The 27856-nt window shown below is 33.3% G+C and overlaps 1 protein-coding gene and 2 pseudogenes across 1 annotated transcript; 2 read left to right on the forward strand and 1 right to left on the reverse strand.

The window, feature by feature from the left end:
* Positions 1-244: 244 nt before the first annotated feature.
* On the reverse strand, positions 245-6581 carry LOC142525472 (WEB family protein At2g38370-like; annotated as a pseudogene).
* Positions 6582-17477: 10896 nt separating this feature from the next.
* Positions 17478-21778, forward strand: LOC142537164 (putative GTP-binding protein OBGM, mitochondrial; annotated as a pseudogene).
* A 192-nt stretch (positions 21779-21970) lies between these two features.
* On the forward strand, positions 21971-27778 carry LOC142525479 (uncharacterized). The gene is made up of 10 exons (XM_075629795.1): positions 21971-22145; positions 23462-23678; positions 23775-23932; positions 24073-24218; positions 24329-24391; positions 24512-24604; positions 25296-25457; positions 25999-26090; positions 26555-26724; positions 27271-27778. Exons 1-10 carry the CDS (start codon positions 22037-22039, stop codon positions 27582-27584), a joined length of 1524 nt encoding a protein of 507 aa, XP_075485910.1. The 5' UTR covers positions 21971-22036; the 3' UTR covers positions 27585-27778.
* The last annotated feature ends 78 nt before the right edge of the window (positions 27779-27856 follow it).

A 27856-nucleotide genomic window follows, 5' to 3' on the forward strand; every position in this document is an offset into this window, starting at 1 on the left:
TAACTCATTATCTTGCTCTTGATATTCCAATGTGAGATTTTGGTTATATTCTCAACTATCATCTCCTCAAAAAAAGTTCCACGATTATTCTCATGGTCGGAGCTTATACCATTTGTTATGGCATGTAAGTTACATATCTCTCTAATGATGTAATATTGTCCAATTTAAGCCTAAGCTCTCGTGACTTTGCTTTTGGACTTTACCCAAAAGATCTCGTGTCATTTATCTTATTAACACATGATATCTTAACTTGAGATTTTGGTTGCATTCTCAACCGTAAGAAAGAGAGCCGAATGTGAGCTGCGTGCGACGTATCCTGTTCCACACTTTAAGTGCCTTGGTAACTCCAAGGAATCCGAGACTCCTATTTTTGAGGGAACATATATAATGATTATACGACATGACAATTCCAAAGACTCGGCTACCACAAACTTTAATAGACCATTCTGAACAGAACCAATATAATATTGAACTATTTCTGAGTTTGAACTTTGAGGCTCATCAGTGATTTTGTTCTTTGCCTCTCCTCCAATCTCCATGCTTATTACGTGTGTTCATTCACTTCATATTTGGGTTCTTGGAAACCGGAATCGATATGCAGCGAAGAAATTAAAATCGGTTCGGGCGATGTAAGTATGACGACCTCAGTTGATTTATAGGATATTTACTGCAACACTTCATACAATTTACGTTGATGTGGAGTGTCTTCCTGTGACCACAGATCTGCTAGCCGGAAATAGAAGACACAAGTACAATTTTAGCCGAAATTGCAACTAAAAAGAAAGGAAGGAAATTAACTGATGGATAGAATTACCTGAAACACTTTCTCCATTAAAATGGTTGGCAGTCAAGTCTCTAGCATAACAGCACCAGCAGCTGCTGACTATGACTACAGATAAGAGCACCCTTCGCGTGTATACATCACTGCATGATACATTATACTATTTCACAAAGCATCTGTAAAAGCTCGAACTCGTTCTAAATCAGTACTGAATTATTGAATAACACGCGGTGCCTCGAAACAATGGCGAAACACGTAAAAAGCACTCATGGCAGTTACCCAACTTACTGTGAAATCAGTTGATTGTTCAGGACGCACCAGAAAAATAACGTTCTTATAAATCTCTCAAATCCTATTAAAAAACAATTCAGTAGTATCTTCTAACAACCAGGAGAACTACAAAACCTTTTTTTAAAAAACAGAAACAATAGCACAATCGAATTCGTAGAGCACGACTAAAACATGCACCCTGCAATGAATTTAACGAAAAGCGAATCCAAGAACAAGGAAGACCCAGCCTCAAATTACTATGTAATAATTCTTAAACAATCACACACACACACAAGGCGTCAAGAAAAGCTATACCTTTCCTTCAAGTGATGAGCAATATCAAGAAAAGCTATACCTTTCCTTCAAGTGATGTATCTTTGGATTGGCTTCGCACCTGTGGATGCAGTCTTCCCCTCCACAAAATACAGAAAAAAAAAACAAAAAATGCTTTAAGGTTTGTACCATGAATAGATCGGTAATCTGGTGATGAATGCGAGAAATTGTAAATATTATTTGCTGTCTGACTTGTTTATTTCTTGGGAGATTGGATTAATATTTGGGATAGATTCGACCCTACTCAGAGTTGACCCCAACAACCAAGCAGGATGATCTATTAATCTGGTCAAATAATATTGTTGATATAAGAAATTTGCAAGAAACGGCTATTTTCTTGCAAACTTAGCATTTTCAAATATGATAATTACATTATCATAGTACATATTTTGATTTCCCCACAAAGCTGATGCGTAACAATTAATACCTTTACTACCTACACAAGGCAAGTACTAGGAACCCAGTGTTTTGTCCAAGATCCAACAAAGTTCATCTTACAAGCTGCTGACACATTGAAATCGCACTTTGTTTCTTCTTCATCTTCTTATTTTGCTTCGACATGAGGAGGGTGATACGATCGAAACTGAACTTCTTTCTCTTCGGAGGAAGTCTGTTTTCTTTACCAGCTGCTGCTTTCTCAGCAGAGCATGGATCAGTAGTAGGTTTACTGCTAAGCATTTGTCCCAGTGACACTCTGCGCTTCCCCATGTTCCCTTCTGCTCGTACCCCATTCTCGTACTCTTCGGTTAGAAGCAATTTCCTGCTCAATATTTGCCCGATCGACAGAGTTGGCTTCAGGACTGGTTTTAGCTCGTCATCATCCACAAGATTCGGATTGTTTACATCCAGCATGTGAGATTCTTTACAGTGGAGGGATGAATGGGAGTTCTTAAACTTAGTAGAATTATGAACAGAACGTCGATTCTGACCACGATCAGATCTCCATTTACGAAGAACCTCTTCCACTACAAGTTCACCTCTATTTGCCGCTTCCGCCCTGCTCAATGCTTCTTCCAGAGCCTTTTTGATGATTTCAACCTCTTCAGTTGCTTCTTCCACCTTTTTTAGGATATACAAGTTCAACAGATTTGCTTCATTGGCTCTAAGCACTGCATCCGCTTCTTTATCCTGATAAGATTCCTTCGCATCTCGAGCTGTAGAGATCAAGGTTGAGTATTCCTCAAAAGTCAGTGTCACCCCTTCAGATTTTTGTTCAGAAGCACCGAAAAGTGCTTTGATTTCTGCAAGAGCCACAGCTTCAGAAGCTCTGGCTGCTTCCTTCATCATTTTAGCAGCAACCGACTTTATATGAGCAGTTTTTTTGATAGCATCCTTTGTCTGTTCAATCTCAGACAGTGCTCACAAAACTTTCGATCTTGCAATGCTTCCAACATTCTTAAATTGTTCGATCTCCAAACTTAGCCTCTGAAGCTCCCTTGTGACAACATCTGACGGACGAGGGGAACCACCTTCGACTTCAGAATCCTTGGACATCTCAAGATTCTGTTTTGTTTGGTTTAGCTCATCCTCGATAAATGAAATTTTGGAGGTATTAGAAGACAATCCTTGACGAGTTTTCTCAAGTAACATTCTTTCTGTCTCAATTTTCTTGTTGCACAAATTAACCGTGGCTCGGATATCTGAAAGATCAGCAGCAATCCTGGTTAAGTTCATCTTAGCCAGTTCCAGCTCCATTAGAATGATCCCAGGGGTAGCAGAGGTAGCCAGGCCCATATTACCATTTTCGTCCGGATGCTCGCTCATATTTTTTTCCATATTTTCTGCTGTTTCGACATCAAAATGCATGCTATTATTCTGCGAATATTTGTCCACGGCGACATTAATTTGTGGTGCTTCTTTCTGCAACTTCAAGTTCAATTCTTCAATGATGAATTTGGTTGTTTCCAACTCCTTTAAAACATTGAGTGTCTCCCTCTCCTTAGTAATCAATTATCTTTCCATTTGCGCTGCATTTTCCTCCACTTTGACAATGTCAACAATCTGAGCATCATTCTGTCACCGACAATATCCATTAAACAGTATCAACACCGCAAAAAATTAGTCAGCTAATGCACATCATGATTCAATTTGAGCGGCCCATTATATCAATCAGGCACATAGATAACCAATTATATTAGCAATCACCGATGAAACAAATGAACTTTCTTTTACTTTGATCTAGATGCATTTAATGTTCCAAATTTCAAAAGCAGACTAGATTAAGGAACCAGGAACATCTAAAGAATCTAAGCGAAAGTGTAAGTTGCCACTTTCGATATAACCAGAAACAACCAATAATTCCAATCTCTTCTTCTTTGCAAAATAGGTAGCGTCTTTACAAAGATATGAGTACACATAAAACAGGGAAGCACAGAACCTTATTCACATGAAAGAACAGAGTTATCCCAAACTATATTACCTTAAACATTAAACCACAATCCACAAACAAAATGCAATTCTGGGAATAATTTATGACCATGGGTGGTTCTATGCATGCAATATCTCCTAGTACTGAAACTCAAAGATGAAATCTTAACTTCAATTCTAGATTTCAGAACACTACTCGCTATGACAAGACAAATATAATAAGAACAAAAATGACCAAAACAATGAAACTAACACTACTAAATGCAACACTGACAATGGCAATGAAGCCTTTTACAAAGGATTGTTGGATATTTTAAGCTTAATAAATGAAAATTAAGCAACGAAGGATAGAAACTCGAAACAAAAACACTGAAAGGAAAACCGACACTCCTAAGCAGCAGGGGAAGCGCTAGGGATGCCTGGATTTTCCAGGCAGCAAGTGATGGGGCGCCTGGAAAGTGGCGCCACCGTGACCCTGTTTCACAAAAGGGTGTGTGCCTTTTCGAGTTTTTCTGATATCTTTATGTCCTAATGGTGTTCATTAATGATTTTCATAAGTTATTTGAAACAAGAGACACTCATATGATTGAAAAAACACGTCCCTTCAAATTAATAACATTAAATAGAAATGCTTAGATCATTTTTTAACTAATATTTGGATGAGAATTCTGCAAAACATTTGTATCCATATTGAGTATCTCCTTCTTATTTATTACAGACAAGAGAGAGTTTATATAATTTCATGGTTATGGAGCTTGTGATTTGCAGTGCTACTATCACAAGTTCTTGGAAGATAATTGTCATATCTTGTGAGCATCAAGAGCGAGACAAATTCATCTTAAAGACAAAGAGATTTCTTTTGTCTCGATTTCAAATTTGCTAACATATCTTCGTAAGTTTAGTTATCTTAAGGTTGCAGTTCAAATGAAGGTGTCAAGGAGAATTCATACCAACAATCTTAAAACGATTTTTATATTCTTTGGATTCTTTCTTTTTTGGTTTGCAACTTTGAAGATGTATAACAATGAAAGACTTCAAATTATGCAGTCTCACAACAATATGAGGACTTGTGAATCATTGAATTTCAAATATAAGGTTTGAAATTTTAGTTGCTTCTTTTTGTAATAGTCTTTAAATTTGATGTTTTTTGGAATCATTTGCTTGAAGAAGTATAAATATGTATATTTTCATATGCAAAATACAAGGATTGTAAATTTGTGAGGTTAAGTATTATATTTTTAATGATTTTTTTTACCTATAAAAGGTGGAGTATGGTAAGATGACCTAAGTGAGTGTGAGGATGGGTCACCTCAAAGAAACACTTATGAAACCAAGATGTGTTTCATGGCCAAAACAGACACAACCGAACAACCTAAGTGAGTGTGAGGATGGGTCGCCTCAAAGAAACACTTATGAAACCAATATGTATTTCATGGCCAAAACAGACACAACCAAACAACCAAAAGAAAATGATAATGAAGTTATCGTGTAGGTACTATTGTCTGGTTTTACACAAACCACCAAGAAGTTCAAGATATCGTGTTCACTTTGTGGCCTAATAAATCCGATAATATTCTACTAAAGAAGTTTCGAAGTGAAAAGCTACCTCACATGATTCGATGATTTCTGTGTAAACTCTATTTCAACATCACGTGCATTCGTGTATTAATTTCATTTATATATGGGAGATTGTTGGATATTTTAAACTTAATAAATGAAAATTAAGCAAAGATTGATAGAAAACTTGAAACAAAAACAATGAAGGAAAAACCGACATTCCCAAGCAACAGAGGAAATGCTAGGGCGCCCAAAACGGCCCATGCTTCTGCCTGGAAAATCCACCCGGAAAGTGCTGCCTTAGCACCTGTGACCCTGTTTCACGAAAAGAATGCCTTTTCGAGTTTTTCTAATGTACTTACATCATAATGATGTCCATTGATGGTTTTCATATGTTATTTGACCAAGAGACACTCATATGATTGAAAAAACATGTTCTTTCAGATTAATAACATTAAATAGAGATGCTTAGATCATTTTTGAACTAATCTTTGGATGAGACTTATGCAAAACATTTGTATTCATATTGAGTGTCTTTTTCTTATTTCTTCTAGACAAAGATGATTTATATCATTTAATGGTTTTGGAACTTGTGATTTGTAGTGTAATTATCACAAATTGGAAGTTCATTGTATGTAGGGAAACGATTATCATATCCTATGACCATCAAGTACGAGAAATAGTTCTACTGCATTGAATTCAAATTTGCTAACATATTTTAAATTATTTAGTTATCTTCATGTTCAGTTCAAACGAACTGTTCAAAGAAAATACACACCAACAAGGATAATAAAGCAGCAACACTAACTATCACACCATTATCTCATAAGGTAACACAAGAAGGGACAAAACTCAGATAACAGATACACTAAACAATGGGTAAACTAAAAAGAAACAAAAAAATGAACAAAAAACACCATGCATTTGTACACAACCTCAGTTGCATTCTTTGGGGAAATGGGTTTCCAGAGGGCCATTCCTCCAAACCGGCTGGCCGCCTCTTTCACCGAGTCAAACGGCGCAGACGTGTCGATTTCAGCCCTCTCAGAACCGAGTTCTGTCTCAGGGTTCATCTCCGGAACCAGCTCACGCTTGGGCTCAAGATTTTCCGAACTTTCCTCAGCCATTGCAAGAAAGAAGATAATCCACGAGATGTTTAATAAAACGAGTAACTGTGGAGGTCGAGAGGAAAGGTAGTGGAGCAGAACGTAGTCGGTAACGTTCACTTAATGTTGGGTCGTCTCAAAAGGAGACATACTGCGACGTTTGGATTCTTCCAACTATTATTGGTGCTATTATGCGAGAGCATGTTTTGCATATTTGTATAATTTTTGTAAATATTTCATTAATTTAATTTACATCAAAATAATAATTATAAAAATTACACCCATAAAAACATCATATTATATTTTTATTTGGGGTTAAATTATGATTTGATAAAAAGGCATACCAACCTACCTAACGTGGTTAGTTTGACAACCTCATTTTTAAGAGTAGGTAGGTCTTTTGTAAAATGATCTCACAAATCTTTATCTGTGAGACGAGACAACCCTATCGATATTTACAATAAAAAGTAATACTCTTAGCATAAAAAGTAATATTTTTTCATGGATGACCCAAATAAGATATTCGTCTCACAAAATACAACTCGTGAGACCGTCTCACACAAGTTTTTGCTCATTTTTAATATATATTAACGCATTGACGCACGCATTACGTGTTTATACAATTTTTTTTATAATTCATTTACTTTATATTTAAATGAAGATCAAAATATAATTATAAAAAATAATGAGAGACTGTAATGTCATTTTGATATATGAGTTAAATATGAAAAAGAAAGGAAAAAATATGCAAATAAGAATTAAACCTTACAACTTGTTGTTTAGGAAACAAAAACTCTATCCGTTGAACTACATATTACTTACATTAAAATTTAAACGATTTATTACTATATATAATTATTACAACAGACCATGATATCAAAATTTAATTACTCTATATGTCTCAAACTTAATAATATAGTATAGATTAGTGCACCGACTCATGCGTTGCATACTTGTATTATTTTTTCATAATTCATTTTGTTTATATTTAAATGATGATCAAATATAATTATAAAAAATAATGATGGACTACAATGTCTTTTTGATATATTATTAAAAAAATAAATAAAAAAGAAAGGAAAAGAAACTCAAATAAAAATATAACATGCAACTTAATGGTTAAAAAATAAATATTATATCTATTGAGCTGCAATAGTTCAAATAAATATTATATCGTATTATCGGTCTGTTAGTTTAAGTTTCCATTTGAGTTATAGGTAAATTTAAACATTTTTTTATTGTAACTTACACTTTTTTTTCATTTTTTGTCATATTATCGGTATGTTAATTCACGGTTTTAATCAACTAACTTGCACTTGTTTTTCAATGTTGGTAATTTTTCACTGTAATGCTGACGTGTTAACAACAACATCAGTAATGTTCGTCATCACATCAGCAATTTCGACAACACGCCAACATTCAAAAACAAAAAGAGGAAAAAATGAAAATTAGTGGACTAAAATTGTAAATTGAGTAATAATATGACAAAAAATATGACCAAATTAGTAATTTCTCTTTAAATTACTAGAGAATTACAGGGTCACACAAGGTCACAACTCACAACTATTTAAAAAAAAATGTATACTTCTTTACATATTCTGAATGTAGATAAAAAAATAATATTTATTGACTAAGATGTTAATCTAAGTTAAGTGTTGATTTGTAACTAAAATAAGAGTTATAATCAAATGGTGTATAATTGAACATTTGTCGTTTTGTCAAAAAATTTGATTGGCAATACAATGCAATTCAAATATTTTAAGCCGCACACAGTTCAAACGTCATATTTTTTGATCGCTCTCACTAACAAATAAATTTATTACTCCCCAACAAATATAGTTGGAAATGGACATTAGATTCATTTCAAAATAAAGCATATGGATTCAATCCAATTGGTTAATTGAGCACATTATAATAAAACACGTGAGGTAATACTAATACGGATAATAGACTCAACCAGTTAGATCATAATATAGAAATCTATTGGTGAACAAATAAATGAAGTAAATGATAAGGAAATGAAAATAATAGGGACAAAATGTCAATTTTAGTCATGTAAGTATTTACGTGTGATATTTTTACTCATATATCTTTTATTAAATCAGTTATAGTCACGTCACGTAACTATTTTAATAATCAATTTTAGTATACATTTTTTCCTTAAAGTCGTGTAATTAATAATGATAATTTTAATAATTACATTGTTAAACATATGTTGATGTCACAAGAAATTTTTTTGACAAAGTAATTATTAACTTCAACAATGATATTAACAATTTAATTACATGATTTTAAGAAAAATGAATAAAATCTACTGTTAAAACATAATTATATGATTATAATTGATTCAATAATAGATACATGACTAAAAATATCACGTTTCAACCTTACGATGGATATACGTCCCTTATGCATGTGGGATTTTGAGAAGTTAAGGCACCTAAAATGTTGTAATCATGCATTTAATTACATCTATTTAATCAATAATGATAATTGAATGATGATCACATACACACACTGTCTTTGCAATTCTACATTTGTTAGATATCATGTGAAAGAATTAAGTTCCGACCAATTAATAATAGTTAGTGTTGGATATAAGTCCTAATCAAATGTCTGTTGTGCACTAATATTACACAACTACCAAACCTTTCCCTAACTAAGTCAACATTAAATATTAAACGTCTACTTATACTATATTATAATACACCTAATATTGATATTATGGTATGTTGACAAAATAATCATCCCCTCGTGTACTCAACTTAGGTTTTGATCCTTTAAATAGTCGAAATAGAGTCTAGAACCAGTAAGTTTTCTAAAACTTTTCGTAATATTCTGTCGAGCTATTGGAATGACATCGAAAATGATAGTGTGTTCGATGACATATCAGCACTCCGAGGAGAAAAGATTTGGCGGGAAGAAAAATCCAATTTACATGACCAAGAACCCAATTTTTGACAACCCACACGAGCAAAACCAAAAACTTTGAGCTAATTTAATTTTTCCAAATGATTATATCACTATTTGTCTTAAAAATATAAAATATTATAGATTCAAAGTTTTAGTAAATTAAAGAATTTAAGCATATTTTTGTTATGCACGTGGTTGGAAAAACGAGATGACTTTGAAGCTAGAATTCTATATTTTTATCATCGATATTATTGTTAAGTGTGAGATATTGAAAATAATTATTATATATCTTTAAATTAAAATAATTCGTTTAGAATCCTTTCCCATGATATCCTTATTTTTATGAAAAACAAAATGTAATACAATAAAATTAATTATATTTTAATTTGATGGGAACAAAATATTCCATCATATAATTTATAATTAAATTCCATGCAATTTTTTTTAAAAAAATCTAATAATAAATTACCTCCAAATTTCATATTTAACATACATATTCTGCAAAGTATTTCACAAGAACGATTTATTCATGTTTTTACTTTAATATTCTGCTAGTAAAATATTGTTCTTGTTGATCATATATATATAACTATTTCATGATTTGAATTAACGTCAACTACATCGTACATCGTTCCTGCTTCTCTTTGTCTACCTAATTAATTAATTAAATTTTTTTAAAAAAAAAGATTTTCTCTCTGTTTTTTAGTCAAATAAAATTCATTAAACCGCCAGCGAATATTATTAAATGTTCTTTCGAAATCAGTGAAACTTTGATTTAAATTTTATTTTTTCTGGCATTGTCGTGGAAGGGGCATGGTGCTTCGTGTGTATTGCTAGTATAAGTGTGTGTGTGTGTGTGTATATATATATATATATATATATATATATATATAATGATGATATAAATTCTTCAATCTGCCACATTTATTTCACTTACCCAATTAATAATAATTCACATGGACCACATCCCAAAGAGATTAAACATTTCACATAAATACAATTTGCAGTTATGTTTTTTTTTTTTTACTAATTTCTGTGTGTGTATATTTATTTAAAGATTACTGTATTGACTAGCTAGCTAGCTTACCTTTTTCAAACATATCAAAGTTTGTTTCTCAAGATGTTATTTCTATATAATACACTTATTTTAATTATAAGTGAACAAAATATATTAAAAGAATATATTAAAATTATAAATTTTGATATAAATGTAAGCATCACGTGTAGAGATTGAAAATTAGTTAAAATTAACAAAATTTTGATGCTCAAATTTAAATTCAAATAAGTGTAACTGAACCAGCTGATTCAGATACAAACATTAAAAAATAATTTTTTTTCTTGAATAAAAGATCTCCGACTCGAAATATTCAAACATCCATGTTAGATAAGAACAACAAAAGCTTATAACTTCGTTAAACAATTAAACTGTAGAAAAAAATTGTGTGAGACGATCTTACGGGTCGTATTTTATGAGAGAGGTCTCTTGTTTGAATCATCAATGAAAAAATATTACTTTTTATGCTAAGATTATTACTTTTTATGTGAATATCGGTAGGGTTGACCAGTCTCACATATAAAGATTCGTGAGACCGTCTCACAATAGACCTACTCATAAACGATTTTTTCACTTGATTTTTAAGAGAGTTTTATGCTCCTAGCTAGGAATTTATAATTGATAAAATAATAATACTTTTTTTTTGAATAGATAAAATAATAATACTTGAGCTATAGCCTTTGACATTTTCTATCACTATTTGAGAGCCTTTGACAATTCCAATATCAACTATTCAAGCTTTATATCATATTAATTTAATTAATTGATAATATCAAAGGTGCTACGTGACAAATGCATGCAACTTGAAATAAGTATATGTAATACTCGAGATTTTATAATGTCAATTAGCGTACCCCGTGAGAATTAAATAGCTTTTTTTATATATAAAAAATGTAAATGTTTAATTTTGATACATTTCAATGGCTTTACTATTAATTATTTTCTACACAAATATCCCAAAATTTAATTAGTTATATGTTTCAAACTTTCAATCTATTACATAAAACTTACAGTTTTAATAATATATATATACATCCCATGCATTCTTTTACTATTTTTAAAAAATATTCCATAATTTTCGATAAGAAAAATGTAATTTTGGATACGTATATTTATCTATATGTGATTTTGGTATTTTATATTATTAAATTTCAGTTATCCCATACTTTTTATTTTTTGACAATTTTAGTCTTCTGAAATTGTGCTTCTGTATCACTACATAGATCAACGTCATATCTGCGTTGCATCAATTCCATGTCAGTCACATCAAAAAATGACTAAAATTGTTTTAAAAAATTTAAAAAATAACCGTGTAAAACTAAAATTTAACAACATATATAATTAAAATCGCAAAAGACAAATATAAAGAACAAAAATCGCGGTTTTCTCGATATTTGCATGTAACCCAAACTTTTGAACCAAACATTCAAAGGATGGTACTACCAATTCGATCATTTGAAATCGCTGGAAAATGGTTGTCCAAATTCGATTTGGTTTAGTTCGAAAAAAGTCATGGTACGACAAAATTTAAATTGAATCTACTTAATTTGCATAAAAGTTGATCTTAGATATTTTAACGAGTCAATTTTGTGATAGAGATTTACTGTCCAAATATGTCAGTCTCATTAAAATAAATCCATAACATCTTCTCATTAACAGTTAAAAATTAATATGTATCCCACAATAAAAATCGGATCGTCTCTTATCTTTACGACTTTACCTGATCTCCAAGTTGTTGTCATTTATAGCATCGACTGGGATACCATCTTGAAACGGATGTATACCAATTAATTTATCTCCTTCACAAATAATAAAAATATACACAAATTCTTTTATTTCATCCAAATTAATTACAAAAACCCACTTCAGATCCATTCTTTCAGCCTTAAATTCTCCCCGTATTACACTGTTTCTTCACTTTTCAACAATATCCCAAGATGCCTTTTACCAGCAGCACTGATTTTCATCAAAAATCATTCAGAATCAAACACGAAGACAACAAGCTCTTCAACAAGCTTCTATCCAAGGAAAGTTCGAAATCCTACCCTTCTTTTAGGGTCTACTATGGCGACGTTTCGGGTGCAGTGCCCTTTGTGTGGGAGACCTGTCCCGGCACCCCCAAGCATACGTTGGCTGACAAATCCAACATCCCGCCGCTCACTCCACCGCCCTCCTACTACGCCACCAGCTTCAAGAAGTACTCCAAGAATCAGTCGAGATCCAAGATACTTCTCTACACTTTGCTCCGGAGAATGAATCCCAAGAAATACCATTTCTCGTCCTCTAGTCCAAAATCTTCTGTTTCCTCGGTTTCCTCCCTGTCGTGGTCGCCGTCTTCGCGCTCCTCGTTTTCGGATGCTGCAACGACACCAAGAGCTAACACTTTCATCCACAGGCGAAAGCGGTTTTCGAGCTGGGATTCGTCGTTCTTAGACAGGGCTGCGGAGCATCATCAAGAGAAATGTGGCATCGATAATTCTCCCAAGTCGTGCTTTAGTCCAGGTGGGTACACGGTTTCGATCGTGAAGAAAGCTTTTCTGTCCATTGTTGGTCGTGGATCTCATGCCGGTATATGAATCAGCTGGATTCAGTGACGATGATGTTCATGTGATTCGATTATCTGTGCTTAAAAAGTTCGATCTTTCCGGTGTTTGTTCTATTTACTGTTGTCGTACTTGAATGTTCCTACTTCAAGAATCATTGTTCATGATTTGATTCCAAGTGTGATGAGTTGATCCATAGTACTGTAACTTTGTTTGGTAAATATAAGAATGTACAACTGTAGCATGCATAATCTGGCAGTAATTCTTCCTCCCCAAAATTCATTTATTTTAGGGAAAACACAGTATATATCGCAAGAATATAAATATTTTTTCAGGAAAATATATTATGCAATGCATATACATATTATATAATGAAAAAATATCATAATTGGTCAAGTAAGTTATTCTGATCTTTATCTTATACATATACAATTAATCAAAATTCAATTTTAAAACAATAACTTCCTTCTTCTACTGCAATCCCAACTTTTTTTTGTCGAAGTGTTAACACGTGTCAAAAAATCAATAATATATCATCTCACATCAGTATTCCGAAAAAAGAAGAAGATAAAAATAAAATTAAAGTTATTGTGAGTATTTTGGAGGCTAAAATCAAATTATCAGATCAAGATATAAGATCAGTTTTGTAAAATTTTCGAATTTGTATATATTATTATTACAAGTAGCAGGAAGACGTAGGTTTTGACATGGATGTGTAGCAGCTAGCTCTGTCGGTGTTGAAGGACCATTACATCTAATATTTAACCACAAAAAACAGTGCACTGTAGGATTCCATACATCTTGCCACAATATTATTAAATTTTTGTGTTCCGCAAGATCTCGCGTTTGGAATATTTTGAAGGTGCAGGCTACGTACCTTGATTATATATTAATTATCTATCAAAACACTGTGCATTAGCGGGCTTAATCTGTCCCAAATTATAATAAATTATTGTCCGAATACGCATACGTACACGGGAGATGGTGGGCTGTCAAGATTGTATAATAATTTGATTTATGTAAACCCACCAAGTTCCCCCAAAAAAAAAATCTGAATTCCGACTTGATTATATTAAATTAATGGTGACAAAGAACAAGATATAATAATGTAGGAAGAATGAAAATAATCTGCAGCTACCAAAGGGTCCATCAAGCTGGACTAATATCATCTTAAAACCCTCATGATTTCTATAGTTGGAAGATTATTTGATTGATTTCATTTGGTAGGTACAGAGAAGATAAGATTTAATGCATGTAAAGAAGTAGGTGTTGAGCAGAAGGCTGGCAACTGGCCACACCCACACAAAAAATACATGCTTATTTATTATGCAAATCAATTAGCTTTGGCATTCATGTGTCTAAAGCTTGTATGAGCTTTGGGAAGGAAAAAAAACTGAGTTACAATATTGGGTTTTGGTCTAAAATGAATTTTGGCGTACGTAATAACTAGGTTTTCTTTTTTGTTATCTATTCGACAACGGCTTAATCTACCCGCCTCCATACCCGAACCCGAAAATCTCAATACCCGATTACCCAATTATTTAATCGGGTCTAAAAATCCCTCCATACTCTCTTTTATTCGGGTTGGGTATCGGATCCTCCAACGGGTTCGGAGGAAATTGCCATCCCTATCAACAATATAACTAAAGATATAAAAAAAAAAAAAAACTAAGTTACATCTTAATTTTGAATAACTCGAGCACTATATAATCTACTTAATTTGGATAAACTTACGAGACGAAAATTAATTTTTTTCTCATCATAAACTCTTCTCGGCGACAATAATAAAATCGAATAATTATATAATTCAATGAGTAGGTCTCTTGTGAGATGATCTCACAAATCTTTCTGTGAGACGAGTCAACCATACCGATATTCACAATAAAAAGTTATACTCGTAGCATAAAAAATAATACTTTTTCATGGATGACCCAAATAAGATATATGTCTAACAAAATACGACTCATGAGACTGTCTCATATAAATTTTTGCCTAATACAATAATTTCGTGAAAAATATCAGGCTATCTCATGTTAATTCAACATATGTTGAGAATTATTCATAAATAATCCTGGTCACACAAAGAAATGAAGAATTCGATTCCTTGTTATTTGGGAATTTGACCTATTTAATTTCCCATCAATGGCTGGATAATATCTGATGAATCTTTAATGCGGTGATGCTACGTGACATGTATAAAATCTAATTTATAAAGATATATTAAATTATTGGCCTTAGGATATTTTTATTTTCTGACATTGTTAATAAATTGTAGTTTTTTTTCTTTTAGTAATTTAAAATTTAAATTAGTTGTATATATATCACTTAATAAAGGCGCCGTCTTGTTACGTGTCATGATGAAATAAATATTTTCTTGTCTATTAGTTTATTTTACATATATATTAGCAATAGACTTTTATAAAAACTCTTTAAATTAATATTTTTTTGTCGACTCTCGACTTTTGTTAGTTTGTTAAATTAATAATTTCGATAAATTAATACGATAATAGTTTTTCGAAAGCCCTTGTCAATATAATAAATTAATTTTTTTAAAAATTACAATTATAGATAAGATAATTCATCAAAACATTATTATATTGTTATTGGTTTTTCTTGAAATTCAAAATTGGAATTAATTCTATTATTAATATTCTATCGTTTTATATGATAAATTTTATTTGAATATGCAATAAATATTATTTAATTATTAAAAATAATTAATATGTTTATGCATAATGAATTTTTTTTATATTAATTCAAGAAATATGAAATAGACATTATAGTTTTTATGTAATTAAATTTATATTAGCTGAATCGAAAATATAATCTTTAAAATAAAAATTATTAATTTATCGATTAACTAATATATATCTAACTTAATAAAATATAAAGTCTTATTTTTATTAATTTATAAAAGTTTCACTATATTATTAATTAAGAGCGTCATTTCTAATTTTTAAATGTAATTGGAAATTTTTGAATGATAATTCAAACCAACCTCTATATATACCTTTTTTATGATACACGTACATGATCAAACCATAATTTATTATTTGAGCGGACTAAAAATATATATTACAAATTTTTTATGTTAATAGAATCATTTATGAAATATTAATGCGGCATAATAAATATTGAATAGGTCTCTTCTGAGACAGTGTTATGAATATTTTTCTGTGAGACGGGTCAACCCTACTCATATTCATAATAAAAAGTAATATTTTTAGCATAAAAAGTAATACTTTTTCATGGATGACCCAAAGAACAGATCTGTCTCACAAAATATGATCCGTGAGACCGTCTCACACAAGTTTTTACGATAAATATTAGTACTTGAGCAAACGTGATATGTGTGTATTGTTTTTGGAAAAATAATTTTTGAAACGTATACGTTGGAAGAAATATGTTTTTCTTTCTTTAAAGATTTTTCATATTTTTTTTAATATTTTCAATAATTTAGTTTATATATGAGATTTATAAATATAAATTTAATTTGATATCATATTGACGAATTAAATCGGTTGCTATACATGAATCAAATTTAGTTAATAATATATATAATATTTTGACTAAACACATTAACAAATAAGTCCAAAGACAAAAATCTACAATGCAATAACATAAATAAAATCAAATAATAATTCTAATGATTCTATATCTCTCATATATTATTATTTATTAAGTTTGGGCGTAATATAGTTAAAATATTTTGTATCGGCCTGATTTTGTTTTTTAAATTCATTATTTAAAAATTACACGTTCACTAATTTTTACAATTATGATATGATTTTTATTTTAATATAATATATGATATGACCTTATTTTAATTTAAATATAAATTATTTATTAATTTTGGAAATAATATAGTCAAAAGACTTGGTGAGTTTTTGTCTTTTTTCTTTTTAATTTATTATTTAAAAATTACAATTTAGCCTCTTAATAATTTTCATAATTATAGTACGACTTTTATTTAACATAAATATATAAGGTATGATCTTCATTTAAATATAATCAAATTAGATTATAATATATTATAATTTCAAATTACGGAAAAATACATCATTAATTTTTATAATGTAATATCTTTATTTAAATATAAATCAAATTAATTAATTATAAAAAAGACAGCAGAAACAAGCGATGCGTGCCAATGATCAATAAAACGATAACTAGTTTTATTTTATGAGTCAAACTCATAGACTAGTATCATTGCGCAATATACGCAGTATTACCTACACTCTTGGAGATTGGTGAGTTTTCGGCCTGTTTGATGGATTAATGCATGAATAAGATTGATGCACTCTGTTCTGGTTTTCATGTATCGTCCATGGACAATATACGCAGCGAAGATGATCCCTTTCTGTGAGAATTAGGCATGTTGGCCAAATAAATCAATATGGAAGTATGGGTGATTGAGGGGGCAAAAACATGTTATTTCCATGGTTTTCTGTTTGTTAAGGTTTATCTTGATGTTTTACTTTTTTCCAATGTTCTCGAGGTTCTTTTTCTAGCTTCATACCATACTCATGAACCTGAAAATAACCTGTATTCTTATCAATAAGTGATGCTTGGGATGTGCATGTGGACTATGTAGAACGTTGTGAAATGAAGTAGATGGCAGGGGGAAGAGCACTAGTCATTTCCGCAAGATACTTTTTTCTTACATTTCAGTTCGAGATTGTGCTTCAATACAATTTGAAATAAAGCATTTTCCTGCATTGCACCGGTCTGCAAAACGCAAGCCTTAATTTTTCTCACAAAGGTCGTCTAACCTTATTGCATATAGTTTTTCCTTATCATTATTATTTGAAAGTGGGCCGGGAAAATCATGTTTATGTAATCATAATGAAATTTACTCTCATCCATCTTCTCCAAAGGAATTTAAGTGTAATCTATTCTATTGGCAGTGACTGCAGGAACTTTGGTACCTTATTCTTCAGCTTAAGTTACCTTTAAATGGGTGCCTATTGGTGCATAATTTTGGTGAAATGACTTGGTATGTGAGTGTTTAATTTGTGTTCAGGACATCCATTCTGTTGTGCCGGGAGGTGAAGGATTTGTGTCTGACTGTTGAAAGAGAGATGTGGTTAGGCAGTAGGTATGTATGCATTTTCATATTTGGAGTTTGAAGCAAAATTCCCTAAATCACTATGCCGAGCCTGTTCATATTCAGATATTCCGTACAAGAAAACAAAAATGGCTTCATTACAGGTATTTTCCACCTTGGTTTAGATCTGAGCCATTATATTTTAAAATTTTTAAAAGTTGAAAAGCTTTCCTAAATAAGGATATATCACTCTTAAAAAAAGGATATATCAACAAAATATTATAAGTAAGATCGGAACTAAATAATTATGATAAATTATTAAGACTTAGCAATGATATTGGAATCAAGACAATCAAGTAAAGGATTGGAAAGTTTAAAAATATCCATAATTTCTTATTAGTGGAGGAGAGTTAGCCACAACCCACTCGCCTCTCATCTTTTTTGCGCTTTGGTTGTGCAGATGCAAGAACTTGAGCTTGCATCACATTTTCTAATTATGGTTTTATTGGTATGTTATATTGTTCGATAAAAGTGGTCACTCTTACTTATTTGTTATTTGCAGGAGAGGAGAATGATAGACAGGTTCAGACTATGGGCTAAAGGAGGTGAAGGCGGAAATGGTTGCACCATCTTTCGTCGTAGTCGTCAAGATCGTCATGGCAATTGGCAAACCTGATGGTAGATTTACTGTAATGCTTGACATCTACGGATATTTTTTTTGCTTTGAATCGATTCCCATTGGATTTAAAAATGCAAGGAAAGTGGGGTGGCTTGTTGCCTAGGCGAAGACGCCCCAACTTTTTGGATCGACTCTGCCATGCACAATAAGGCATAATATTCTAGAAAGTAGATATATGAAGAAATTAATTTCCTAGCTTTCGATATATATTTTTTTGGAACTATTAAACTACAATAAAATGCATGTTCCTTGGTTTATGAGCAAATTGGCTACAAGTCTACAACGAGAAGTTTTATATTGAATTCATGCAATCCTTACATGAAGAGCATTAAAAAGCATTCTTTAAGCCTTCCAAGGCACGTGCTTGGAAAAAAGCCTCCACTCTGGCTTGCATATAGATGTGTGGACCAAGCCCCATTGCTACACGAGCCTATATGCACACATTGAGGGCTTTAATAGCTGTGGTTCAGTTCCTGAACAATGTTGCCACCTGGAACCACCCCCCTTTTTTTGTCTGCCAGCTTGAGCATTGAGTCATCCTTAGGTGATTTATTTGAAGCTTGTTTAGCTGACTTGCTCTGTGAAGAATAAAATTTAAATTCCTGTGGTAGATTCTCGCTATTTCTATTGAGAGGCTTGGATTAATTATCCAACTTCATCCTAGAATGCAAGCGAGGGGGACATGGAGTTTCGAAAAATATGATAGGATGTCGAGGATCGGACAAGGTTTGTGTCGTGCATTTCTTGATCTCATCTATTTTCAGCATCTCAGTTCAGCGTAAACTTTGAAAGAATTGACCGACCATATATTCATAAAATAGATTGTTCAGGTACCTGTTGGTACAGTCATTCATCTTCTAGAGGGTGAAATTTCTTCTCTAGTTGAGAAGGATTCTTCTGGAGTATTGGATCCTTGGGTAATTCCGGGGATGATTGATGCAGGTTCATCCGTATCTTCTCAGCTCTCTCTCACTGGCACGACCAGAAAGTTGGATAAGACCAACATTATTGTTGAGGATGCAGCTTATTTGATCAAAGGGACCTGCCAAGAACCAATTTGCACTTCACAAGTCGAAGTTTTTCCTCAATTTTCTACTTCCATTGACAAATCAAGAAATCAACCCGATACACATGAGGCATATAGTGAGTGCAAGGATTTGGGTGGTGAAAGAAATATGTCTGGATCAGATTGTGAGGAAGATTTTGCTGACAAACAAGAAATGCAATATAATGTTGCAGAATTAACATGTCCTGGCCAACTAATAATCGTGGCTCGGAGAGGGGAAGGCGTCTTGGGGAATTCACATTCCGCAGTTGTGCAGGGATACCATATTAAACGCTGACGTTTCTGATGATGATCTCGGTACGCAACTCCATCTTGTTTTTCCTGGTTCAGAGGTCCTGCTTTTGTTAGAACTCTAGAGTATCGGAGATGTTGGCCTCATAGGAATGCCCAATACAGGTAAAAGCACATTTCTTGGTGCTATGTCGAGAGCTACGGTAGGCCATTATGCCTTCACTAAACTACGCTGACATTTCCATCATTGTGGCCGACATCCTAGGTCTTATTCGGGGAGCACACGAAAATCGTGGCCTTGGACACGCTTTCTTATGTGGTAGACTTGGCTGTTGCGTTAAATGGTAGAAAGGGTATACCTCCTTGGGAACTACTGAAAGATTTATTGTTGGAGTAGGAGTTTTATCAGGAGGGGCTGTTGGATCGACCGTCGATAGTTGTGGCAAATTGTGAGAACCGAATTCCCAGCACCTAACAATTCCAACAACAGTCAATAATTCAGAAGATGATATTTTCCAGCAGACGGATTTCCAGCAGAAGCTATTATTTCAGAAGCTGGTATTTTTCCAGCAGATTAGAATCCAGCAGACAGAATCCAGCAGCAGAAGAGCGAATTCCAGCAGACAGTTACTGATTCAGCTTAGACTTGTAACTGAAGCATTAACGTGGAATAAAGGCTGTTAATGACAGATTATGGTCATTAATAGGGAGGCTAACAGTCAGATTTTGGCCTATAAATAACACCCTCAAGTCTCTGAAATGGGTTACACAAGCTTTGAGATTATCACTTAAATTTCGAGTTAAGAGAGATTGCCTTTGTCAAGCAGTAAAATCCAGTAGCGAGAGCAGCCAAATTCCAGTAGACTTCAACCGAAACTTTATAGCAAATCACGGTAAGTGGGCTTATATATAAATATCTTGAAATCAGTTTGATAATTCTGTTTTAAAGTACAATTTCTGTATGTGTATTTCTGATATATGATTTTGAAGCACTGAAACTCCCTAGTGAACTAATGTTAGGAATATATATTCTGAACATTTCTGAATTCTGATTCTGATTCTGGCCTCACCCCTTAGAGGAGAGAACATATAGGGGACTGATATCAGTTTAGCCATGAAATTCACTAACGTGTTCAGTGATTACTAATTCTGATTTCTGTTCTGAAACCTGTGATTTCTGAATTCTAGTTTCTATTCTGAAAAGATGAGTTTCTGTATATTATTGTATTATTGTTTCTGTTGAAAATGATTTCGAAACTGGGAGTTATTCTCGCGCCTGCTTACTGAGTGACAATCATATCACTCACCCACCAAACTCATCTCAGATAAGAACGAGAAAGAAAAGTTAGAAGAAGAAGAGCAGATTCAATTTTGGGGCTGGTGATGAAGATTGTTGTTCTCAGTTCTGATTTATATTTTAAATTCCGCTGCATCTGTTTAGATATTGTAATTCTGGTTTTACATTTCCGCTGTAAAACATTATTAATTGAGTTGTATCAGACATTAAATATTTAGTATTATGAATAAAAGACTGGTTTCTAAATCTTGTACCTTTGAGGCTTGTTGTTTTCGAATGTAAATTTGAGAGCAACGTCGGAGTCAATCAACCCCCGTCCCGGGACGTGACACAAATAAAATCAATGAAGATGGAGCCGAAGCAGTGTATGAAGAATTAAAACAAAGAGTGATCAGTTGTTTACAAATTTTACCAGTTTGTGCTGTTCTTGAAGAAGGAATAGAAGATCTAAAATCTGGTTTGAAAATGCTTGTGAAAGGAGAGGACTCGTCGAGGTTAAATTTAGACAACATTTTAATCTCTTTTAATATATAAATCGTGTCAAATTTTTTTCTGAGCTTAAAGATAAAAAGGACAAATAAAAATAAAATAAAAGAATCTCGGGGTTACCGAGTGGCTCTTCGGTCTCCATTACTCGCAGACAGGCCCAACAAAAAATATTATATTTCCGCGGAAGCCCAACCAAACCTGAAAATTATAAAACCTCCCAGAAAATTCTCAATATAGACCAGGAATTTATTCGCGTAAGCCTCCCTTTTTCCTCTCCCTCGAAGTTTGCCTTTCTACTCTCGAATGAAGGAACAAATGGAGATTTCTTCCGGTACAACTGCAGATATTGTGTTGTACCTTCTGGCGCTGATCTTTGTCTCCTCACGCTCCATTCACGTGGCAGCACTCGCCGGTAACTACTACTCATCCAACAATAGGGCTTAGCGTAAAATCATTGTTATTCTTCGCCAAAATTGTAATTGCTTGCCCTAAAGTCAGATTGTTTCGTAGAATGATTTTCGAAATTTTAGGTTTTCTCTATATAGTTATGTTCAGTGTTGATAGTGGAACTGAACTCTTTTGTTATGTATCATGTGTACGAATAATTTTTCTTTCCCGTGAATAAAGCGTGCAAAATAAGCCGTTTTGTCCCTTTAATCTCCTGTTCTTTTTGCAAATTCATGAGGCTACTCATGATATTTCCATTCTCATTTAGATTATATCATAAGAATTTTGGCTTGGAAAGCTGTAGAAGACATGTTGGTTTGGGTTGGTAGTTTTGGATCTGTAAAAGCTGACCAAGTTAGATAATAATGAAAAGGTAATAATGTTTTCGTAGGGGAGGGGTTGAAAACATAATATATCCATGTCTTAAGTATTAAGCTACCCTAAAAGTAAGATCAGAAAACTTTTGAAGTTGACCCATAAGGTGTAAAAATCACAGGAGGCAATTACTTGTTGCCAATTGAGATTGGCAGTTTGTTTGAGCTGTGCAGACGAATATCTGTAATCAACCTGTGACTGCTAATTCTACTGGGGAGGGGAAGCGAAATTGGGCAAGGGACTTCAATTTTTTTTCTGCTTATGAGAGAAGGGTTGTTGATTTTATACTGGCAAATGTTGTGGGACTTTGTAATTGGGATGTTGAAGTCTTGGTAACTCTTAAGAGTTTAATCAATACAAATATTTAACTCGTTAATTATAAAAGGCTTTCATTGTTGAAGTCTGCAAGTTAATTATCAATTTATCATGCTTTACAAAGTATCACAGTGCAAGGTTGTATTCTATGAAATATGCTATCCTAGAAGTTGCTAATGATTTCTTCCTGAGTGACTTGTAGTACAAGAAAAAGAAATAAAATCTAACCATCTCTATGGTGCTCTTCTGAAAATAATGTTAGGAAGTCCAGTGAAGGCAAATCTTGGTCTTGAATTTGTTGATACTGTGAAATTCTGAAGTGATCTGTTGCTGTTGCTAAACTATTTTTGAACTTTTGTGTGGCCATTATCTTTTATCATGTACAGCTGAAGTTTTGTGAAGAACATACTTTTTTCATAATTTGGTATTATAAACTGATAGGTCAGATTGTAGATTTAGCTTAGGTCTTTGCACTTTAGTTTTATCTCCTTGGCCAATTTAATGAAGTTTTTACTGTTTAATGGGAATATTTTTTTGTTCTTTGTGTCATTACTTTGAAGCAATAGCTGATGTCTTACTTTCAACTTTCAGGTGCTGAGATGGAAAATCATCATGTAGTAAATGTGACTCCGACTGCGCTGGTGGAATCCATTCCATCTGATGGTGTAGTACGGTGTGCACGTGTTCCCATTTCTGGGCTGTCAAGAATAAAAATTGGGAATTATTCCAGCGCACGCCGGGTCAACGTGATTCCTTCCAATGGAATTCCGGAGAAATTGTATGGCAAAATTCAGATTTGTTTGCACAGGTTGGTTAAAGTGAGCTTTTCTGCTAAATTATTACATGTTATGCAATCAGTTTTTTTATCTGCAGTTTTAGCCCCCTACCATTTTTCTTTTTGCAGCAACTCTTCACTTGAATTGTGCCATTGTGGGAAGGATAACTGGGAAAGTATACAAAATGGGATATGGAGCTCTGTTATTTCCCCTTACCAAGATAAATACATCGATGTTAAGTTTTCCAATAACTTGTATGGTTCTGTGGTTGTCAGTGTTAAAATAGGTCAGTCTCAAAATGCTTGCGGTTTTTTCAATGTTGCTCTCATCATCTTGTTATCTTCTTTCTAGTCTATCTTCCAACTCATTTATACCTCTCCTCCCTCACTCTCTCTCTCTCTACATCTGTGTGTTTGTTTTGGGCAGAATTTCACAGATGGCGTTTACTTAGCCTGGCTATTGGTTTTATTTTACTGCTGTTGGCCTCAATTGTTAGCAGCTGGGTTCCTTTTTACTATGGCAGTTCAATGGCCATTGGAATCTGCCTTGTAGTCATAATTATTCTCTTCCAGGTATCTTCATTAATTTGAATTCAGTGTTCTAAATATACAGTTCATCCAGATGCCTTTGTTATCTTTCCTAGCAGCTCCTTTATTGAATATTTTTTTGGCTACTGTTGCAGGGAATGAAATTGTTGCCAACTGGCCGGAAAAATGCCCTCTATAGCACGATTTGTGGTTTAGCGGTCAGTATTCTAGTTATTTATGATTTTGTTATCATTTGAGATGACCTAAGTTCTCTTTGCCTTTTCTCTCGTTTAAACTTTAATATATGCTAATTGATACCTCTGATGTTTCTATTTCAGCTTGGCGCTGGATCATTTTTGCTAAATAGATTATCAGCGTTTGTCAACTCAACTCTTGTCAATTTTGGATTCAGTGAAGAGATGCACAATCCTGTAAGATTAGTGTTTTATTTGATGCAGTAAAAAATGAATTATGCACATGTTTTTTTTGTCAAAAATGGATATATCAATTTAGTGATATTTGAATAAGAACTACAAAAGATTGCGACATGCTACTTATGTAGAATATAAAAACGATAACTCAATTAAAATTTTAAAATGACACTAATATCGATCGCATGTCACAATTTGAAAGAAGCTAACTTCTGATATTATCCTGAACACATTTTGTCAATTAAATGAATCTGATATTGGGTCACGTAGTTGCTCTGTTGTAATTTTAGAATGATTGTGCTGTAGAATTAAGTTACAGAATATTCACGGAGCAGTTCTTTGGCTGATGTTCTTTACTGAATAGAATAATGAGAAAAGTTGTCACAGATGGGTTGCGTCCATCTTACTTGAATTCGAAAATATATGACAAACATTTTTGTTTCTTAACTGGCAAAGGGACGAGTTATTTTTTTGTGATGCACTGATGCTGGTACTTTCTCAATATGGGGCCTCTCTATTAGTTATGAATCACTATATGTTTGAGCTCTCCATTAAGCATATGCTCTTTCATGATAAACAGCATTACAAAACTCTTTATCTTCTCTCCTCTTATTCTTTTTATTGGCACGTGTTTATTGCTTCAAGTTCTTTTCCTGGTTCCATTTTTTTCACCATTTATTGTTCACTGCAGGTGCTTGTGTTCTTGGCGGTTGGAATTGTACTTGCTGGAGCTGGTTTTGGATATTGGCTTGTTCGGAAATTTGTTGTTTCTGAAGAAGGAAGTGTTGATGTCGGTGTCGCCCAATTTGTGAAATGGGCATTGCGCGTAATTGCAGTGACTTTTATCTTTCAGGTTGTTTTATGATTTCTATAATTTGATAGTTTATGTGCAAGTATGGGCTTCTGTATGCATTAAAACTTTCTCTATAACAGATGCAGACGCAGTTATGTTACAGATTTTATTTATCTTCAATGCTGCATAGTTTCTAAGCACACCTTGAACATTTGGTCCTTTTATTTTGTCATTATAGATTCGTCTTCTTTTGGTACTTCTAATTAATGCATTTTCTTAATGGACAACTTATCTTTTATGATCCGTAGGTAGCTGCATCTGGTTGCATGTGCTAGGTCTATCTTTGATAATGATTTTCCGGTTGTACTATTTATTTTGCAAACTCCTATAATCGAATTTTTCTCCGCTCCTTTTAGAGACCTCTTACGTGTTTTTTATTTGTATTTAAATATTTTGAATTTCTTTCACATTTAAATCATTAGTTATTCTTTTGGATTTCTTTTTCACATTTAGATTGATGTCTCTTTCATGTATCTAAACGTTTTTAGTGTTATTACTATATACCATCATCTTTCAACTTTTCTTTGTACTCAAATTTCAGAGCACTCTTGATACCCCTTTGGCAATGGGACTGCTTGTTTCTTTTATGGTGATATACTTGTCTTTCACTTTCATGAAGTGGGACAGCCTCTGGTAAGCATCACGTGATTTCTCTTTATTTGGTTTGCTTTTGCTATTTTTTGTAATTTACATAGTTTGTGATGCATGTTTCATGTCTTACTCCTCATTTTATCGACAAAAGTGATGATTTGTATCCGTATTCTACTGTCAACTCAATGCTAGTTGAGCAAATTATGCGAGTATCAAATGTTTTTTGTAAAAAACATGCTTTTTTTCTAATCATCAACGTTGGTGAAGCTTTTTGTGGATGATTTATATCCAACGTGTTTCAGTGTACATAATGTGTGAATCAGTCAGATGAGAATGATGACGACGTTGAGTTTTATGGATGGTAAAACAGAGGAGTCTTCTGAACTTTGGTGTGTTCAGTTACTATTACTTGTGCACTGTTGTAATTTTGGTCAAAACTTATTTCCCTAGATCAACTGATTTTTCTTAGCACGTGAAAGTATATCTGATTCCACCCTTTGATGCAGGAATCACACATATTCTTGGAATGGGAGTCTGAAGGGATGGAAAAGTGGAAGGGTGATTAAGAAACATAAGCGAACTGAATTCTTAAGTAGGCCTGGGGCTAAGCATTCTCAAGGTTCTATATGGGAAAGCCCCAGGAGCGTGTCTCCACTGTTGAAATCTCCTTTGAAAGGTATCTATTATTGGTTATTGCTCTCTCTTCTACTTTCTGACTGACTTTATTATCTGTGTGTGTGTTGCATGTATATCTGAGCTAATGTGTATAGATAGTAGATTGACATATGCAGGGTTATTGAAGAAGTGAAACTAATGTGTCCGCTTTGGATAAAGCTTTCAGTAGAAAAGGAAAAACATGTATTGAAGTTCCGGATATTGTTGAAGTGTGCAAGTTATGGAAAATGCCTTCTAATAATTGAAAGATGTTTTTTAGGTCAAAATTTTGGTGGCTGGAAAGAGTGGCGGGTAGTTAAGATTCAGCTCTTTATTTTATCATGAAAGCCTTGATCAATCTCCGTCATTAACTTTTGCAAAGTGACTTAGAAACTTTTTTCAATGATCACGGTTTTTTGAACCTGTTGTGTGTGAGCTAAGCATAATATGCTAAGAAATGCGTCTTTATAGTACTCATACTAATTCTTTCACCTCTATATTCTTTGGCCTGGGAATAGTTAGAAAAATATAGATACAATAATTTTTTATTTTATTTTATGTGCGCTAGGTACTCCAACATCTACCGGCTTTGTAAGAGATCCGTCAACATATTATTCATCCTTCCACAAGACTCCCAACAGAAAGAAATTTTCGGAGGAAGAGTGGAAGGACTTCACAGAGGCATCTACTCGTCAGGCAATGGCAGAGTGGGCATCATCTCCTGAATTTACGGAATGGATGATGAAGAATGCTGATAGGATACAACTCCACCATGGAGATAGCTCTGAAGAATCCATTGGAAGCGGGTCAGATTCGACTGATGATATCATGGCAGAGAGCAGCAGCAGGAGAGGTCTATTGAAATGGCAACCACGTGGTTAGAAGATATAACTTCTGAGTTCTTGTTAAACCAAGGTCTTACCAATTTTTGCCCCTCTCTTCTTCCTATATATTTATCTCTGTTGTAGGCCATTTTTTGCGTTACGCTTGTACATTCTATTGTCGAACTGATTTGATATATATATCTCGGAAGTCTTTGATCAAATTAGTGCTAATACAATACAAAGTTCTTGTAAGTAGGATGATCGAGTTGGCAAAACAAATTTCTCTCGCTGGTGGTAAAGCTCTCATTTTAAGTCTCAGATATGCTGCTG

This window comes from Primulina tabacum, chromosome 2 (assembly GCF_025594145.1).
Source record: "Primulina tabacum isolate GXHZ01 chromosome 2, ASM2559414v2, whole genome shotgun sequence".
In the NCBI taxonomy this organism is placed as follows: Eukaryota; Viridiplantae; Streptophyta; class Magnoliopsida; order Lamiales; family Gesneriaceae; genus Primulina; species Primulina tabacum.